Source organism: Neofelis nebulosa, chromosome 9 (genome assembly GCF_028018385.1).
Source record: "Neofelis nebulosa isolate mNeoNeb1 chromosome 9, mNeoNeb1.pri, whole genome shotgun sequence".
Classification (NCBI taxonomy): Eukaryota; Metazoa; Chordata; class Mammalia; order Carnivora; family Felidae; genus Neofelis; species Neofelis nebulosa.
In genome coordinates, this window is record NC_080790.1 from 26,711,301 (window position 1) to 26,730,578 (window position 19,278).

The following is a 19,278-nucleotide window of genomic DNA, read 5'->3' on the forward strand; positions in this document are numbered from 1 at the left end:
CATGTCACAGAGCCAAAATTTGCTTAATTTGTTAGCCGTTTAGTTGGAATTCACAGCATAGTGGAAAATGTTTGCAGATAATTCTGTGCAATAGTAGAAACTTCAGTTGATTCCTCGTATTTCTTCAGGGCAGTGATCACAACCAGATTCAACGTATGCACAAAGCAGCGGATACCATGGTAGCGGCCGTCGCTGATTGCTTTTACCATGTTGGATCCATTGTCAGTCTCAGAGACCTACTTCCAGCTAGGTGCCTTGAACTCAAATAGCTTTTCCCACAGACTTCAGGATGTGAGCGAAGGTATGGCCTTTTTTCATGAGCTGGGCCTACATATGGGTTGACAGTAACCTGCAACTTTTATAGGAAAGAGACTACTGGCTGTAGTTGGATATCAGACAATGACTAGTTGTGGTCATCATTAGGCAGGGAGTGTGTGTTCTTTGTAGATTTTGAAGTACTCTCACCTTTTGGACATTATCCCTTTTTCTCCTGTCTGTTTTTGTCAAGGTTGTTCACGTAAAAATTTCTCATTTGAACCTGGTGTAAAGCTCTAAAAGATAACTGCTTTATGAGTTAACCATTATCTTCGATAGGAGATGCATAAAATCATTTCTTTCACACCTTTGGTATGAACATATTTTTTTAACTTTTGTGTATTTTTGCACTTTTTTAGCATCTTTTTAAAATTTTGTGGTCCAAAAAAAAAAAAATATATATATATATATATGAAATTTGCCATCCTGACTGTTTGGACTACTTTAATAATAGGAATTTCTCCTACTAATCATCTTTTAAAAACTGGATTTAGGAAATCGGTATCCATGAATAGGGCTTGGAGTTTAGGATGAGTCCTCTCTCCAAGGCTGACTTGCTCTCACTTGTGTTGTGCACTTTACTCTCCATGCCAGACACTCTTGTTTCTTCAAGGAGAAAACACCCTAATTCTGGAAAAACGCACTTCACTTCATATCTTTCTTCTCTGCTTCGCAAGATGTGTTTCTTAAATGAAATCTTCATTGAGCGTCCAGTGGATCAACTGTTTGATGACAGATTTTAGGAAACCATCTTTATTTTATTGTGGCTATAACCGTAGCTCTTCTGTTTTTGTTTTTGCTTTTGTTTTTCAACTGCTTACTGTTGTTTTCCTGTTACGGTCAGTGATCCTACTACTTAAGATTTTTTTAAGCCCTGGTATCAGAGGGAGAATCATTTACAATTGGCGGGGGAGTCCTTCTAAATTCAGAAAGTCAAACAGCTTATTGCACTTTTCTTGATTCTCAGTGTTTGACACTGATTGTGAATAGTTGTTGATAAATGCAGAAGTTGAGAATCTGTTTGAGCTTGTCCAGCATTACATCTTTATTAAGAAAAATATCAGATACTATTAAGCAATAGTCTCCACTTTATTTCATAGCTTTTTAAAAGACAATATCTTATTTGAGTCCAGCACTTAAAATGCCTGATATTTCAGTCTTACAACATTCATTCACTATAGTCTCCTTACATATACATGCAAACATTCATGTTCATATACATGTACCTGTGCAGAAATTGATGACTGAAATGAGGTACAGTATAACATCCACCAAGTTGGCCATGCGTTCTATGTGATTTCTTATACCTCAGTGGTAACCTCAGACAGTAACCCAGTGACGCATTGAGTTGAGCCATCTTGCCAGGTGACGCAACTATATACCTTCTAGTTAAAAATACCTGTGGGTACTAGTTTTTCACACACTGCAGAAATCAGTTCAGAACGCACACATAATGCTATATATGGTTACCCTTGCTAGCCACCTGAGTGGTGCTTCTTCGTTTACCTAACAGCTCCCTCAAGTGTAAGCACTGAATTGCTTCTGAGCAGATTTTTGTCTTTGTGCTGAAGAATAGTTCGTTTATACATAGCTAACAATATTATTTTGTTAAGGACTCTTCTACCTTCTGCTAGTCTTTTTATAGCTCATCTAAGTCTCCATGCTCACTTTGTGAAATACAGTTGTAATACAGTTGCCAAGTCCTTTTGTTGGTAGGTATACAGCTAGAAGAATAAGTGATGCTGTAGCATGAATATTTTAAACACCTTTATTTACATGTGTTTTCAGTTTGTATTATCTATTTAATGAATTAACAAAAGTGTAAGTTTTTAGTATCTAAGCAATAGTATGATGATTATTAAGTGAAAAATATGTGCTGAGAGTTGAAATACAAAAAAGGATATTGATATTCACTTAATAATTTTGGTGACTCTTACAATAAAACTCTATTCACCTAGAAAATTTAAAGAAACATTTTGATGCCTTATACACAGAGACATTGTTGTAGTACATCCTGTTAATGATACAGAATTTGATACAAGATTGGGTACATTTTAGACCCTGGATAGAGAATGCCTCTAAAATGATTATGCCCTAAAACTTACTGTTTAAATATAAAGTTATGATGTATAAAAGCACATTACATTAAGATACCTAGTAATAAACCTTCATTTTTACTCCAGAATATATCTTTTAATTCTCCCCTTGGGAAAGAATATACTTACTCTGAGTGAAATACAAATAGTATTACAGTGAAAAAGTATACATATGGTTCTTTGATTCCCAAATCTTAGAAGACAGAGGATAGACCTCTGTCCCTTTTAGATAATGAAAATGATTTCTTCTACTTCCAGGTATTTGTAATTACTGTACTACAAGTACGTTTTTAAAAGTGTGGATCCAAGGACATATCGAGTATCTGGGTGTTTTTACAGTGTTCATTTTTTATTTAGATTGATTGATCACATTTGAAGGGAAAACCTATCCAAAGCTTTATTTATTATGCTAGGCATTATTCTGTGGCTTCAAAACAACAATGAGTCTAACTTAAACTACTTCTGCTATATATCATATGTATTTCAAATGAAATACACACTATCATTTTGATTTTTAACCACTGTGACTTAACACAGGTATTTGTTTTTCAATCCTAAAGTCTTAATTTTCCTTGCATTTCTTCCCATATTAAAAAAAAAAATTCAGATCTAAAAGGGAAAATGTTAAAACAGGAGTAAAACCAGATGCATCTGATCAAGAACCAGAAGGACTTACACTGTTGGTACCGGACATCCAGAAGACTGCTGAGATTGTGCATGCAGCCACTACCAGTTTACGGCAGGCAAATCAAGGTACAGAACTGTCCTTTGCTGCTTTTCTTTTGACCCAGAGATGTTTCATTTACTTCTGAAAACTACCTCTCTCTTTTCTCTGTGTTAATGCTTTGCAAGCAAGCTCATTTGCCTAAAAATTTTGTTGCCACGTTTTCAAGTTAATCGTGAATAGTCTCTAATTTTGAAATACTTACGTCTCCTTTGTATGATCACTCACACTAGATTGAGCAGGCAGACAGACATGTCATGAACTTCTCTTCTTCCTGTTGGTAGTTGTGAAATTGAAGAATGCCATTGTACTGGATAGGAAAGAGTACATTTAGACTGGGTGTGAGAATTTAGTTTAAATTAGCATTTTCATGTCTTAGCAGTGTATTATCTATTGTTTTATGTCTGCTGTCTTGCCTGATTGGGTCAAACTAATTTTACAGATTTTAAGAATATAAACTTTAAAGTTGATAAGGGTTTTAGCCCTATTAGTTATGTTTATGACATAAAAATCTCTTATACTTAAACTGATACACCAGGAAGATAATTGTGAAGAGTTTGTTAATTTTTTAGAATTCGAACTTTGAACTGTAGAAACTGTTTTTGTTTTAATCTTTTAAAATGTATGCTTATATTATTTATCTTGAAATATTAAATAACAGAAAAAAAACTAGGTGAATGTTCAAAGAAGGTGGCTATGAAACCCAAACCTTTATCAGTATTGAAATCGCTTGAAGAAAAATATGTGGCTGTTATGAAGAAATTACAGTTTGGTAAGTTGAAATTTTAACCTTCATTTCTTCAGATCTCGTTTCATATTGTGTAATAGTGCTATTAAAATGTGTTCTAGTAAATGAAAGATTTTAAAAGTTGTTTGTACCATGAATTCTTCATATCCTCTGTGTGTGTGTGTGTGTGTGTGTGTGTGTGTGTGTGTGCGCGTGCGCACACGCACACACTGTATGTATACATGCAAACTTTGATCATCTTTTCATCTCTAAATTTATATCTGTATTTATAGTTGTATTTGGAAATCATGATTCAGTAGAAACCTAGGGGAAAAAATAAAGTCAAATGTCAAAAAAAAAGGGGGGGGGCAGAAAGTAGTTTTCTTTAAGACCTCTCATTTCTGTATTTGCTGGCCAGAAGAAAGCTAAGACCTGGCACTTTGAACTAAGTCTGTTACTCTTAACATTTTAGAAGTTCATGAGATTTGCCTTTGGAAAATAATAGTTTTGTAAAGTCCACTTGTATCCTTTTCTATTCTGAAACTCTTGACAAGTAAAGACTGGTGAAAAGATCCTACCAGTCTCCCTCATAAGGTGTTAGTCTATAAATAAACACTAGAATTCCAAATTTTGGTGACCATTAGTAACTGTTATTATCTGTGCCTCTTTTCCAACCTTTAGACCCAGTCAAAAGACTTTGACTATATGAAAAGGAACACTAAAGCAAGTGTAAAAATACATAAACTTTTGACATACTGTCTTTGAAACTTCAGTGGGAATCATTTAGCTTTTGCTCTACCTTACTTCCCAGGTTTGCAGTAAAAATCACGTGCAGTAGTAATATATATGAAAATGATTTGAAAATGATAAAGCACTCAGGCAGCTTTTGTTTCATCATCTTTAAAAAAAATTTTTTTAATTTAATGTTTATTGATTTTGAGAGAGAGAGAGACAGAGCATGAGCAGGGGAGGGATAGAGAGGGAAGGAGACACAGAATCTGAAGCAGGCTCCAGGCTCTGAGCTGTCAGCACAGAGCCCGATGCGGGGCTCGAACTTACGAGCCGTGAGGTCACGACCTGAGCCGAAGTCGGATGCTCAACCGACTGAGCCACCCAGGCGCCCCTGCTTTTGTTCATTATCTTAAGATTGGAAGAATTGAGATGACGTGTATATACTGTTGTTCAGAAAAAATGTAACAGTTTTGTTTTTGGATAATTGTGCCAGCCACTGATAGGTTGTGACCATTTTGTTTAATAAACACTTAATTCAGGAAAATGTAATAAATGTCAGGTTCATTCAATACTATATTAATAACTATAAATGATTACCAAAGGAACAAAAATATTGTCTGCTGTAATCTTAAAGTTACAAGACACCAAGAACAAATACTGTTATACAAATATAACATGAATTATAGACATCCTCAGAGAGGTGTCATATAAAGGAATAATCAGAATTATCAGGAAAAGCCACACCACCAGTATGATCCTTGTAGCCACATTCACTGTCACAACTAGGAAAAGTACTCTCAGATTTTAAGTAGACTTCATTTTTTAAATCTCTCAAATGAAAGCCTTTATAGTTACAATTTGATTAATGTATATTGTTGCAAATCTTTTTTGAAACTAAATTCACTATATTGTGTAGAATAAAACAACTGAAGTAGACTGGAAATATGTCAGGAGTTGTCAGTAGCACTGCATTAAGATGAAATAATTGATACATATCTCTACTCAGGTTTGTCTGCATACAGTTGAAGGTAACTATTGGTAGCCTTGAGGCAAAACCCAGGTATTAGATGGGTTTGTCTGTAGCTTCACACTTCTGTGTACTTTTTTCACTTTGTGACAACCTGTTTCTTTCCCTCCTCCTCCAGATTCAAAAGCATAAAGAAACTTTCTCTGCTTCTTTATTGGCTAATTGTGCTTTGATTCTGAATGAAATTTAGTCTGTGAGTTGCCCCAACTAGGTACCAATGCATGTCTACTGAAACCTTTAATGTCTTACTTCTGGAATAGAGTTCCAGAGTGGAGTGGAATAGAATGGAATGGAACAGAATTTTGAACCTCAAGTGGACAGTAACTTTGATGGGGAGCCATTGAAAACCTGAGTAGGTTAAAAATAAATCCTGCAAAAACTAAGACTTTTTTAGTATGATCCTGGTAGATTTGCCAGAGGACATCATTTGGTTGCTTCCCACTCATGCCATTAGATATAGCACTGATACTTGGAGTATACAAGAAGGAAGAAAAAGTGGTCCATGGTCATGATATTTTAAGAGTTTAAATCTCTTTTTTTCTAAGACTTTTTTTAATGTTTATTTATTTTTGAGAGAGAGTACAAGCAGGGGAGGGCAGAGAGAGGGAGAGTCCCAAGCAGGCTCCACAATGAGTGCAGAGTCCAATGCTCTATTCCTTGAACCTTGAGATCATGACCTGAGCCAAAACCAAGAGTCAGACGCTTAACGGACTGTCATCCAGGCACCCCTTAAGATTTTAAGTAGCATTTTATAAACCACATATGGGGGCGCATGGGTGGCTCAGTCGGTTAAGCATCTGACTTCAGCTCAGGTCATGATCTCACGGATCATGAGTTCGAGCCCCGCTTTGGGCTGTGTTCTGACAGCTCAGAGCCTGGAGCCTGCTTCAGATTCTTTGTCTCCCTCGCTCTCTGTCCCTCCCTCACTTGTGCTCTCTGTTTCTGTCAAAAATAAATAAATATTAAAAAATAAAACATGATTTGCTGTTACTGCTGAACTTTGGATTTACTGATCTTTAGTAATTGACAGAGGCTTTGGATATAACCAGATTTAGTCTAATTTTTTTAGGTTCTTCATTTTATTTTGAATTTTTATTCAATATTTTTGGTCTTTTGGGGGGCATATAATTTGCAAACATTAATCTCCTGTTCAGTGTTTAGACTGTTAGCCTGGAGTGGGAGGTGTCAAGAATAGGGTTGGGAAGAGAGAAGAGTTGATTCTTCTAACCAAGATTTGGTTTCCTTCTACTTGGAAAAACATTCTTTCTGGTGGGTTAAAATTTACATAGATTAATTTTTTATATAACTTGAGTTTATCACTGAAAAGCTGGTGTGGGCTTTTTAGAAATCTTTTAGAAGTGATTATTCTTTCTCTCCCATTGTTACTTATTAGTATATTAATCCTGAAAAGATACCATGGAATTAAACTATCATTTGTGTTCTAATATTGTACAATATCATTTTTATTTCTCTTAGAAATTATTCCATAATCTTTTCCAAGTAGGTTTCTTCTTTGTATACTTTAATTAGGGGTCTGGTTAGCTTCTAATGATACTACAGCCTTTGGCCTCACTAATTTTGACAATCTAGTCTGTTCCTTTATTCTGTTAACATGTTTGTTTTTAATAATTTTTTTAATGTTTATTTATTTTGAGGGAGAGAGAGCGTGCATGTGTAGGGGAGGGGCAGAGAGTAAGGGAGAGAGAGAGAATCCCAAGCAGCCTCTGCTCTGTCAGCACAGAGCCCAGTGCTGGGTTTGAACTCAAAAACTGGTAGATCATGACCCAGGCCAAAACCAAGAGTTGGATACTTAACTGACTGAGCCACCAGGTGCCCCTTTGTTTGTTTTTAAACAATACTTCTGAAGAAGCATTATTTTAAGTTTATTTATTTATTTTGAGAGAGAGAGAGACGGGGAGAGAATGAGTGGGAGTCATGACCGTGAGATCATGACCTGAGCTGAAATCAGCGGTCAAACTCTTAACCATCTGAGCTACCCAGACCCCCTGAAGAAGCATTTTATTGGAAATTCCTTTTTCTGGTTATTTAAAGCAAATACTTGAACTTGGTTTATGTGAATTGGATTAAGTGTTACTTAATATACATAAGTTTATATCTTTTTGGACTCTGATTAGTTTCTATAGTATTTTATCAAATTATTCCATATTTATTGTTGCACTAAAAATTACTCTCAAAACTTAAGGTGTTTAAAACCTTTATTATTTCACAATCTCCATGGGTCAGGAATTCAGGAATGGTTCAGCTCACTGTTTCTGGCTTAGACTCTCTTATAAATGTGGCCATCAAGATGTCGGCTGGAGCTTCGTCATGTGAAATCTTGACTGGCTCTGGGGGCTGTGCTTTCGATCTCCCTCACGTGGCTGTTGACAGGAGGCCTTAGCTCCTTGCCATGTGGACCTCTCCATAGGACTTTTTGAGTGTCTTCATACATTGTGTCTGGCTTCTCATAGAGAGCAAGCAAACGGGAAGCCAAACTGCCTTTTATGACTTAGTCTTAAAAGTTGTAAACATTGCTTCTGCTTTATCATTAGAAGCAAATCACTAAGTCTAGCCCATGCTCAAGGAACGGGGAATTAATTTCTACCTTTTGAAGAGGGTGTCAAAGAATTTTTGAAAGTATTTTAAACCATCAAGCTTCTATTAGGAAAATAACGAGTCTGTTCTAGGATTCTAAGAAGAAAGTTTCCTGAAATGTGATTGTGTGTGTGTGGGAGTTAAATATTTTATTGAACTTTAGGTTTGAATTCACTTACTGGTTCAGACCCAAATATGTTTTAATGTCTTTTTTAAAGCATCTGTAATGTGCATGTAGTTGAAAGTATTTAGACACATTCCATCTCTATATGTTCTTTAGTTCTTTCCATTCAAAAGTTTCATTTTATCAATATGAATGCCTTATGCTTCTCTATGTATAGGAAATTCTGATTTAAATTATTACCTCTAATTAAGAAATTCAGAGTCCTTATATCAGAGCCAGGAGACTTCTCTCGTACCACATAAAATCATAAACTCTCCAAGTTGGCTATGACTTTAAACATCATTAAGTTTTACTACCCAGTGACTTTTAGAATCATTCACCAAAAAAAATGCATGTTTTCTGCTGAGCTTTTTGGAATAAACTATATTTTCTACCTTTTATATCAAGTACTTTTAATACCATGATTCTTCTACAATTTGATATTTATTGACTGGCTAATAATATTCCATCATGTAACATACTGTCTTTTAACCAATAACTGGTCCTTCAAGTTGTTTAAGTTTACTTATTTATTTTGAGAGAGAGAGAGAATGAGCGCATGCATGCATGAGTAGGGGAGTGGTAGAGAGAGAAGGAGAGAAAGAATCCCAGCTGGGCTCTGTGCTATAAGCGGGGCTCGAACTCACAAACCATGAGATCATGACTTGAGTCAAAACCAAGAGTCAGATACTCAACAGACTGAGACTGAACCACCTAGGTGCCCGTCCAGTTTTTCAATAACCTTTGCAACATCTCAGTGGCCATATCATTGTTATAAATATTTATATACATTTATGATTATTTCCTCAGGATAAATTAATAGAAGAGGATTTGTTGAGTCAAACTATGTACATTTTTAGGAACTAGTCATTATCTTTGAATATTTTAATAAAGTTTTGGTATTAGTAGATCCTGTTCTCTTATAGGTAGCTATAGGATAGAAAATTTTCCTCCAGTCCTGGGAATCGGCTCATGTTTGTTTCTGGTGGATTGCTGTTTATAAAATTCAAATTTATACAGAAATTTATCTCTGTAGTATGTGAAAGGCGAAATTGGGCAGATGAAATAACTCCAGTTTACAACTTCACTGACAGGAAGTAGTTAGCAGTCTTGCTGAGATGTAGTATATGTACTGTGTGGTAAAGTCAGCTTTCAACATTTCTTCTTAAATTAGATTCTACTCGTATAGAATTGGTGATAGTTTCTACAAGAGATGCACCAAAAGTTTATTTTTCTCTCTGAAAGATTTGTTAAATAAAGATTGTGGCACTCCTCTTTTAAACATATGGAATACACAGACCTGTGACTCTTCATAGGTCTTCCCCCTTTTTCTAGATTATAAGCTACTTGAAGTCTTGAAGATTTCATTTCCGATTTATCATTTAATCCATATAAACTAGCCTAGAACCTCGCACTTAGTAAGCTCTTGGTGAAATTTAGTGCATTAATGCTAATTATAATAATAGCATTAGTTTTTCTGTATATTTAGAATTATATGAACATAAGATCAGAAGTTATTGTTGCTTCTAATTGACAGTATTTGCCCTAGTACATGGTTTTGATGTAGTGTTAAAATTTATATAAATCTTTTGTAACCCATTGGTTAGGGTGGAATAATCTGAACTGGAGATAAAATTCAAATCCATTTTTTTTTCTTTCTGTGTGTACAGAGTTTATAAGTAAAGAATAACTTCAACTCTTTTCTAAATCTGCCTGAATAAATGGTTAAGAATTAGCCCATTAGTTGTATTTTCTCAGAGTACTTAGAACATTACCCTAATAATCTTCCTTTATGGCATTAACTTAAATTCCAAAAGTAATGCAAGAGTAGACCTCAGTCTGGGACTTCGTTTTCCAACTCCAAAGTCAGTGCAAATATATAAAGACCTATTCTGGTTTAAAAAAAATGAAATATAATAATAGTTCTTGGCATTTAGTATTTTGAATTATTTTGGCAAAAATTATACACCACACATTTTAAGAATAAATTGCTTTTTCTGCTTTACATTGTCATAGCAGTTTGATACAGTCTATCAGTGTGTCTACATTATATAGATTAAAAAATCATTTCCTGGGATTCCTGGCTGGCTCAGTCGGCAGAGCATATGTGACTCTTGATCTCAGGGTTGTAAATTCGAGCCCCACTTTGGATATAGAGATTACTTAAAAATAAAATCTTAAAAAAAATTATAATTTCTTCATTTTGCTCCATTACATAATCCATCCACCGAACAGTACTTGTGACATAAACATGTATAGCTTGCTAATTTTTCATGGTCCTCTCCATTTTGTGGGGCTTAAAAAATTTTATTTTAGTATATGACACACAGTGTTACATTAGTTTCAGGTGTACAACATAGCAGTTCATGATTTTTGTGCATTATGCTGTGCTCACCACAGTGTAGCTGCCATCTTTCACCATACAACACTATTACAATGCCATTGACTGTGTTCCTTGTGCTGTGCCTTTGGTCCTCTCTGTTTTGGATGAAGGGCTAGTGATTTATTTGTGATCCTTGTCGTTATAACACTACTCCATTCTAGTTCTTTTTCTTTTTTTTTTTTCAGTGTTTTTTTTTTCTTCTTTTTCTTTTAGATACATTTGAGATGGTTTCTGAGGATGAAGATGGGAAATTGGGTTTTAAAGTAAATTACCACTACATGTCTCAGGTGAAAAATGCAAATGACGCCAACAGTGCAGCCAGAGCCCGCCGCCTGGCCCAGGAGGCTGTTACACTGTCAACCTCACTGCCTCTTTCGTCCTCTTCGAGTGTGTTTGTGCGCTGTGATGAGGAGCGACTTGACATCATGAAGGTAGAAAAACAACTGTGTTTTCTCTATTTCTGACTAACGCCATTATGCATACAGTTGTCTATATTGTTCAGATAGTGACTATACAGAGCAGTAGAAGTAGCATGAATTTTAATAAATTAAATAATCCTGTTGGCCATTTTGGACATCATTGAAAGGAATCCTTTTTTTTAATGTTAGAGTATGTGTATGGGACAGCTCTTCAAAATAACAGTTTAGAAGAAAGTACCAAAATGCCTGCCTTGAGTAAAGGCCATATGCTGCCTGTAGTTTTAAGAGCTGAGTATCACAGGATTTTATGTTGGTTGGTAGGAAAAAATCATAGGACTTCTTCCTTGTCATCCAAGATACTTCCTTCATGATTTATAGTATCATTCTTCAGAAATTACTCTTTTTTTTTTTATTTTCTAGGAAATTCATGCAGTTACTTAATTACCTAAGACTTACTTAATTACTTAAGATCTGTGAATTAAGTAATGATAGTACAATATCAAATAGTACAAAGATTTGACACCTGCCGGGGAGGGACATGATGGGGAACCTTTCTTTACATTTGTCATTTAATTCTTAGTTTCATAGTCTGTCTTCCTTAGATACACAGCTGTAACTATCAACACATTGATTTGAGGAGCTTTTTTGTTTTTGTTTTTGTTTTTTTGCTTGCTTATTACTTTTTTATTTTGCTCTTTTGGATAAATTTTCAGTAAAAATCTCATAGGCTTTGCCTATTTGAGCACACTCTTACCTGTCCCTTGTTACAAACAATAGCCAATTATAGAAGGATCGCCTCCGGAAGTATTGTATCACTAAATAGACCACATAAGTTCAGACTTGTGACTTTGTCTCTGGAAAACATTATGCTTTACCTAAAGTTAAAAATCCCAACATGGAGCTCCAAACCTTAAATCGGAGTTGTCACAGATTGAGACTCTTGGTCACTTTCTTCCACATACAGCTTTTCAGGATCAGAGACTTTGCAGCACAAGCCTTGCACAATTAGTATCTACTGATTGACTGAAAAAAATTCATTAAATAATTCTGACAGTCAGGGTTGGGTTCTCTGCTATTTTTTGAACTACCAGTTAACCCTACAGGGAACACCTCTTGTTCTCTCAAAACCTTTTTATCATAAGTTATTACATGAGAACTTTTCTTGTTATCTATTTGTCTTATTATTCCAGAGAAAAATATTTAAAACTAAGTTATTTCTTAAGAGATTAACCTATCTGAAGATATATTGCAGAAAATTACCTCCATACCTTTTGGATGTGATAATGAATATACCTAAAATCTCAAATCTTTAAATACTATAGAAAATATGAAGGGGGCACCTGGGTGGCTCAGTCGGTTGAGTGTCCGACTTCACCTCAGGTCACGATCTCGCGGTTCGTGAGTTCGAGCCCCGCATCGGGCTCTGGGCTGATGGCTCAGAGCCTGGAGCCTGCTTCCAATTCTGTGTCTCCCTCTCTCTCTGCCCCTCCCCCGTTCATGCTCTGTCTCTCTCTGTCCCAAAAATAAAATAAACGTTAAAAAAAAAAAAGAAAATATGAAGGAAAGCTCTCAGGAAAATAGTAACTTAATATTAAAAGGTATTTGATATTTAGGTAAGCTTTCCTGCCAATAAGGCATCTTTTAATAGCTTGTTTTCACCAAAACTAAAAAACCTTAATCCTAATCTAAACCCATTTCCACTCATGTTGTTATTTTTAACTTTAACCTCATTTTTAACACATTCTGGTAGAGATAGATTCTGTCTATAGGATGTAAGAAGGTTGTTCGTTTTCATGTTGGATTGTGTTTTTCTAAATAGCAAACAATGGTTGGGAATAATAACAGAGACCTCTGTGTTTGTGTATGCTTACTAGGTTCTGATAACCGGTCCAGCAGACACCCCTTATGCAAATGGCTGCTTTGAATTTGATGTATATTTTCCTCAAGATTATCCCAGTTCACCCCCTCTTGTGAATCTAGAGACAACTGGTGGTCATAGCGTGCGATTCAATCCAAACCTTTATAATGATGGCAAGGTAATGTAATTTCAGCCTTTTGTTTTTAATGCCAAAGTATTGTAACCAAAGGTTCTTTGTAATTTAAACAAAAATTTTCTTTTGGATATCTTCTTTCCAAGAGTTACGTGGCTTTCTTCATGCTGCTCTTTCCTGTATGCAAAGATTAGCCTGGGGAATGACAGAGAAGGAACCAGAAAAGGCAGAAACACAACCGTGTTGAGAAGCATGTATAGTCTTAAGAAGTTACTAAGGGACTAACTCATTCAACACATTCCTTGGCCAGTTGAGAGCTTTCTCCCCTCAAGATGTAGTAGAGCCAAAAGTCTGTCTTTGCCTCTCAACTTTCTTTACTTTCCGTATCTCCAATTCCATTTCTCTTTTCACAAGTGCCTCGAGATAGTTGAATGGCAAAAGTATGGTCCTGTCAACTCTGTATTCCCTTTTTTGCATGTCCTCACTTTTTTTTTTTTGCTTTCATAGCCATCCATGTTTTCCATGATACATATAATTATGATCTTATTTTTGATGCTTAATTTATGCTAAAATGTTTCCTTTTTCTTCTTTTAAATAAATGGGAAGATGTGTTCTATCTCAGAAAAAAGTTGGGGTGCCTGGGTGGTGCCTCTTCCAAGGTTGTGGGATTGAGTCCCGTGTCAGGCTCCACATGAATGTGGAGCCTGCTTGGGATTTTCTCTCTTTCTCTCCCTACCTCCCTCCCACACCCCCTTCTGCCTTTCCCCCTCTCCCCACTCCCCTGCTCACACTTGTTTCTCACTCTAAAAAAAAAAAATTAAATTGAGGTATAATAAAAGGCATTTCATTTGACAGTAAACCTTTTAAAATTAGATTTAAAACAACAGTCATAGGGGCACTTGGGTGGTTCAGTCAATTAAGCATCCGACTTTGGCTCAGGTCATGATCTCATGGCTCATGAGTTCAAGCCCCACATCGAGATCTATACTGATAGCTCAGAGCCTGGATCCTGCTTCGGATTCTGTGTCTCCTTCTCTTTCTGCACTTCCCTGGTTTGTGCGCTCGCTCTCTCTCTCTCTCTCTCTCTCTCTCAAAAATAAACATTAAAAAGAATTTTTTTAAGGGACAGTCATCACTGTTCAAAGTAATTTGGATGGCTTGATGGAATTTCAACAGTAAATTCCATGCTGGAAGTGTTAAAAGTTTAAAAATCACTAGATGGTCAGGGGCACCTGGGTGGCTCAACCAGTTGAGGGTCTGACTTCAGCTCGGGTCATAATCTTGCAGTCTGTGATTTCAAGCCCCACATCGGGCTCTGTGCTGACAACTCAGAGCCTGGAGCCTGCTTCAGATTCTGTGTCTCCCTCTCCCTCTGTCTCTGCCTCCCCCCCACCCCCACCCCACCCCCCCACTCATACTCTGTCTCAAAAACTAAATAAACATTAAAAATAGTTTTTAAAACAATCACTAGATGGTCAGAAGAAATTCATAGCCTTCACAAGCAGACACTTCTTTGATGATCTGAGAGGAACAAGGGCTTGAAGTTGATCTGGTTTATTACAGATGGACTAAGTTTTCCCTGGATATCATCTTCCTGGTTTCAGGAGAAGCCTGCCTCAGATCTGTGCTCGTAGGCTATCGTTTTGTTTTCATCGTAAACTCTGATCGTAAAACTGGAATTTGTTTTCTTCATTGATTTCAGGAGATTTAACCAGAGGTAGAGCTTACTTTTGGGAGAGCAAAGAACAGGTCTTTTATAACTGAACAGAGAAGAGGAACTAGCAGTGTTGTCTTCACCCAAGAGATAGACTAGAATCTGAATAGAAGTGTAAATTGTTAAAATTTATTTAAGAAGTTACTTCACTGGGGTGCCTGGGTTGCTCCGTCAGTTAAGCATTGGACTCGTGATCTCAGTTCGGGTGTTTTTGTTTTTGTTTTGTTTTGTGTAATTAATTAATTAGAGCACAAGCAGGGGAGGGGCAGAGAGAGAGAGATCCCAAGAGAATCCTGTCAGCGCAGAATCTAATGTGGGGTTTGATCTCAAACTGTGATATCATGACCTGAGCCGAAATCCAGAGTCAGATTGACTGACTGAGCCACCCAGGCACCCCTCAAGCTCGAGTCTTGATCTCAGGATCTAAGTTGAAGCCTTCTGTTGGGCGGACTGCACACTGGCTGTGAAGCCTCCTTTAAAAAAAAGAAAGAAAAGAAAAAGAAAAGAAATTACTTCCTTTAGACTTAATGGTATAGTGAAGCAGGTAAGGGCCTGAGAGTTCAATATCCTGAATTATATAGTCTTTGTTATATTAATACACTGGTAACATTTAACCCTTGGGATCTAGATCTCTAGATAGGGGTAAGAATACCTGGCATTCATTGGCAGCAACGTGGATAAAACTGGAGGGTATGATGCTAAGTGAAATAAGTCAGTCAGAGAAAGACAGATATCTTATGTTCTCACTCATATGTGGAACTTGAGAAACTTAGAAGACCATAGGGGATGGGAGGGGAGAAAAATGGAGGGAAGCAAACCATAAGAGACTCTTAAATACAGAGAACAAACCAAGGGTTGATGGGGGGGGGGGGGGTCATTGAGGAGGGCACTTGATGGGATGAGCACTGGGTGTTGTATGTCAGCGATGAATCACGAAATCTACCCCAAAAACCAAGAGCACACTGTGTACACTGTATGTTAGCCAACTTGACAATAAATTATATTTAACAAAAACAAAGAATGCTTGGCATTGATAGTCACAGGGTGTTCTAAAAATGAAATGCCTGACACTACCTTAAATAATAACGCACAAAGCCATTTGGATATAGTTCTTTAAAAATTGTTAATGAAATTATGTTCTAAATGAATTAACGTATTTTGCCTTATTACTGTCATAGAACATTTGCAAAACTAGCAAGGCGATGGATTTCTGCTTTATTAAGGACCACTTATTTTCCAAATCTGTTGCCCATTATGTGAAATTGTCAGTTTACAATTACACATAAAATGTCCCCAATTTTGTTTTTCCCAGAATGACCTCCATACCTGTGTTTGGCAGATAGTTTAGGTTCACTCTTGCTTATGTGAGCGAACAGTATCTGTGTGGTGAAGTTGGTTCCAAGGAACCCAGTGGAGCCTCAACATCCTCTCAGGGGGTCTGTGAGGTCTCCTCCTTCCAACTTCATGTTTATGTGAAGCTAGATGTTATCAGATACTTCAACCAGAACAATATATTGTAACAAATTGAATGTAGAAGCAGATTTGAAAACAAGATCTCTTTTGCTGAACCATACCCATTTTTAACATTTACAAAATTTTAAGAGAAATTTTTTTTTAATATAAATGGTACCATTTTTTCTCACTGAAACTTGTTTTTGGTTTGGGAAAGAGTTATTTTTTATTAAAAGTGTTGTTTGTATTAACATGTAATAGGTGCTATTTCGTGTTTCATTATGAAAGTGAAATGCCATACAGCTTTGGATCACATCTGAAGATGCCAATTCGTTTTAACAAACCGACCCTTGGGGTTTTGTTGGGGAACATAAAACTGAGATACTGTGACATGATAGCATTTCATTTTTGCTTCTAGCTATGACACTTTGCTTTTAAAAAGCACTCTATTCAATTCTGTATATGTTTTTTTCCCTTCTTCCTCAGGTTTGTTTAAGCATCTTAAATACGTGGCATGGAAGACCAGAAGAGAAGTGGAATCCTCAGACCTCAAGCTTTTTGCAAGTAAACACATTTCTCTGAATTTCACTTAGAAAAATAAGAACTATCTATATTTTAAAAAGTGTGTTTTAGGAGCGCCTGGGTGGCTCAGTCAGTTAGGCGTCCGACTTCAGCTCTGGTCAAGTTCTCACGGTTTGTGGATTCGAGCCCCGCAGCGGGCTCTGTGCTGACATCTTGGAGCCTGGAGCCTGCTTCGGGTTCTGTGTCGCCTTCTCTCTCTGCCCCTCCCCCACAAGTGCACTGTCTCTCTCAAAAATAAACATTAAAAAAATTAAAAAGTTTAGTGTTTCAGAGAAATCACCATAAATTATCCCTAGGTAAGCCTACTAAAGTTTGATCTACCCTGAAAAGATTCTTTTTCTACATTCTTATTTTGAATTAAGTGAAAGAAGATACAAAAAATAATTCTCAGGATGTCACTCTTTTGATTCTCTGAAGACTTTGTAGCATCCTCATGAATTAAAGAAATAATATCATAGTATAATTTTTCCCTTTTTGTTGATGTCGAGATTAGGAAAAAAGTTTACATTGTTTACATGATTCATGCAGGAGAACTATAAGGAAGTCACTAGAATATTCCTCCCAAGTAACTACTACTTCATTTTAGAAATTCTTGTTTCAGTTGTAGTCTAAAAACCTTAAAATATTTTTTCTACATGTATGTTACTCTTGTCAACTCAAACTAAGCAAAGAAAGGAAACTCAGAGATATCCTATTTTTCATAAAGTAAATTAGATTTAGCTGAGAATTGAAACTTTTGTCGAATTTAGATAATTTTTTTTAAATGTTCATTTATTTTTGAGAGACAGAGAGAGAGACAAAACGCGAGCAGGGGAGGGGCAGAGAGAGAGGGAGACATAGAATCCAAAGCAGGCTCCAGGCTCCAGGCTCCAAGCTGTGAGCACGGAGCCTGATGCAGGGCTGGAACTCATGAACCATGAGATCATGACCCAAGCCGAAGTCAGACGCTTAAACCGACTAACCCACCCAGATGCCCCAACAACTAATTAGTTTAAAATTTGATTTGCTTGGGGCGCCTGGGTGGCTCAGTCGGTTGGGCATCCGGCTTCGGCTCAGGTCATGATCTCACGGTCTGTGGGTTCGAGCCCCTTGTCGGGCTCTGTGCTGACAGCTCGGAGCCTGGAACCTGTTTCGGATTCTGTGTCTCCCTCTCTCTCTGCTCCTCCCCTGCTCATGCTCTGCCTCTTTCTGTCTCAAAAATAAATAAAAACATTAAAAAAAAATTTTTTTTTAATTTGATTTGCTTTTAACTTTTATATGGCTTATATATCTAATATATACCCAAAATCTTGTAAAGAAACTTCTACTCAGGGGTTTAAGTTTTACAAGTTTGGAAACTTAATTACCCATGCATAAAAATGAGCTTTGTTCTATATTCCCTTTATGATTTGGGTTTATCGGGGTTTTTTGAGCTTTTTTTTTTATCATAATTCGCAGAGTGAGAACGTAGTAGATAAATCATCTGTACACTGTTCTGTTCACTTAACATTAGAGCATATCCATTTTTCCAAGTTACATTCTTATAATTTTTAATTGCTCTTAATCTTTTGAATTAATATACTGTAGCTGAACTGGTTCTCTATTATTGACTAAATTTTTCACTTCTAATTTTTTTAGTTTTATAAGTAATACAGTTATTACATGATTTTCTTTATATTTTAGATAGTTTCCTGAATCAGGGTTTTCAAATCTGTGACAAATTGACTTGGGCAGGAGCAAGAGGAGGCTCTCTCTTTTCTGTGGCAAGAGTGAATAGACTTGTTTTCTTCCAGATCTTAGGGGGAAAACTTTCAGTCTTGCCTCATTGAGTGTCATTAACTGTGAGTTTTTCATAAATTCTCTTCATGTTGATGACATTGCTCTTTAGTCCTGGTTTGTTGAGTATTTTTATTATGAATGGATGTTGGATTTTGTCAGATGCTTTGTCTGCATCTGTTAAAATGATTCTACTATTTTTGGCTTTTTATTTTATTAATATGATATATTAATTTTTGGACGCTAAACCAACCTTGCATTCCTGGGATAAATCCCATTTGGTCTCTTGGTATAGATTTCTTTTTAGATATTACTGGATTCGCTTTGCTAGTATTTTATTTGAGGATTTTTGGCATCTGTATTCCTAAGAAATACTGGTCTGATCTTTGTGAGCTGGTTTTATTCACATTATACAAGAAATAAATACATGTAGGCAGGACCACATTACTCTTTGTTGTCTGTTAGAAACTTTCTTCAGAGGCAGACTAGAAAGGCTCAAGGAAAATTACTTAATTTCTCTTTGGTTAGATTTTAGGACCTAACATTGTTTTACCCTTTTATTTATCACATGTGCACAAAGGATGAAAGTACCTTTGCCAGACT

General features: G+C 36.3%; 1 protein-coding gene across 11 annotated transcripts in view; it reads left to right on the forward strand.

Annotated features, from left to right (window-relative positions):
• The window catches only part of BIRC6 (baculoviral IAP repeat containing 6), a 225,829-nt gene that overhangs the window by 196,489 nt on the left and 10,062 nt on the right, over nt 1-19,278 (forward strand). For 10 of the 11 annotated variants that reach the window (XM_058682986.1, XM_058682989.1, XM_058682988.1 and 7 more), the window contains 5 exons: nt 3,019-3,164; nt 3,797-3,907; nt 10,976-11,193; nt 13,056-13,217; nt 16,825-16,902. In XM_058682986.1, the coding sequence (XP_058538969.1) occupies nt 3,019-3,164; nt 3,797-3,907; nt 10,976-11,193; nt 13,056-13,217; nt 16,825-16,902 (715 nt within the window). Of the gene's footprint in view, nt 1-128; nt 302-3,018; nt 3,165-3,796; nt 3,908-10,975; nt 11,194-13,055; nt 13,218-16,824; nt 16,903-19,278 lie in introns of those variants that run through there. The other variant, XR_009248332.1, reaches the window with a different exon arrangement.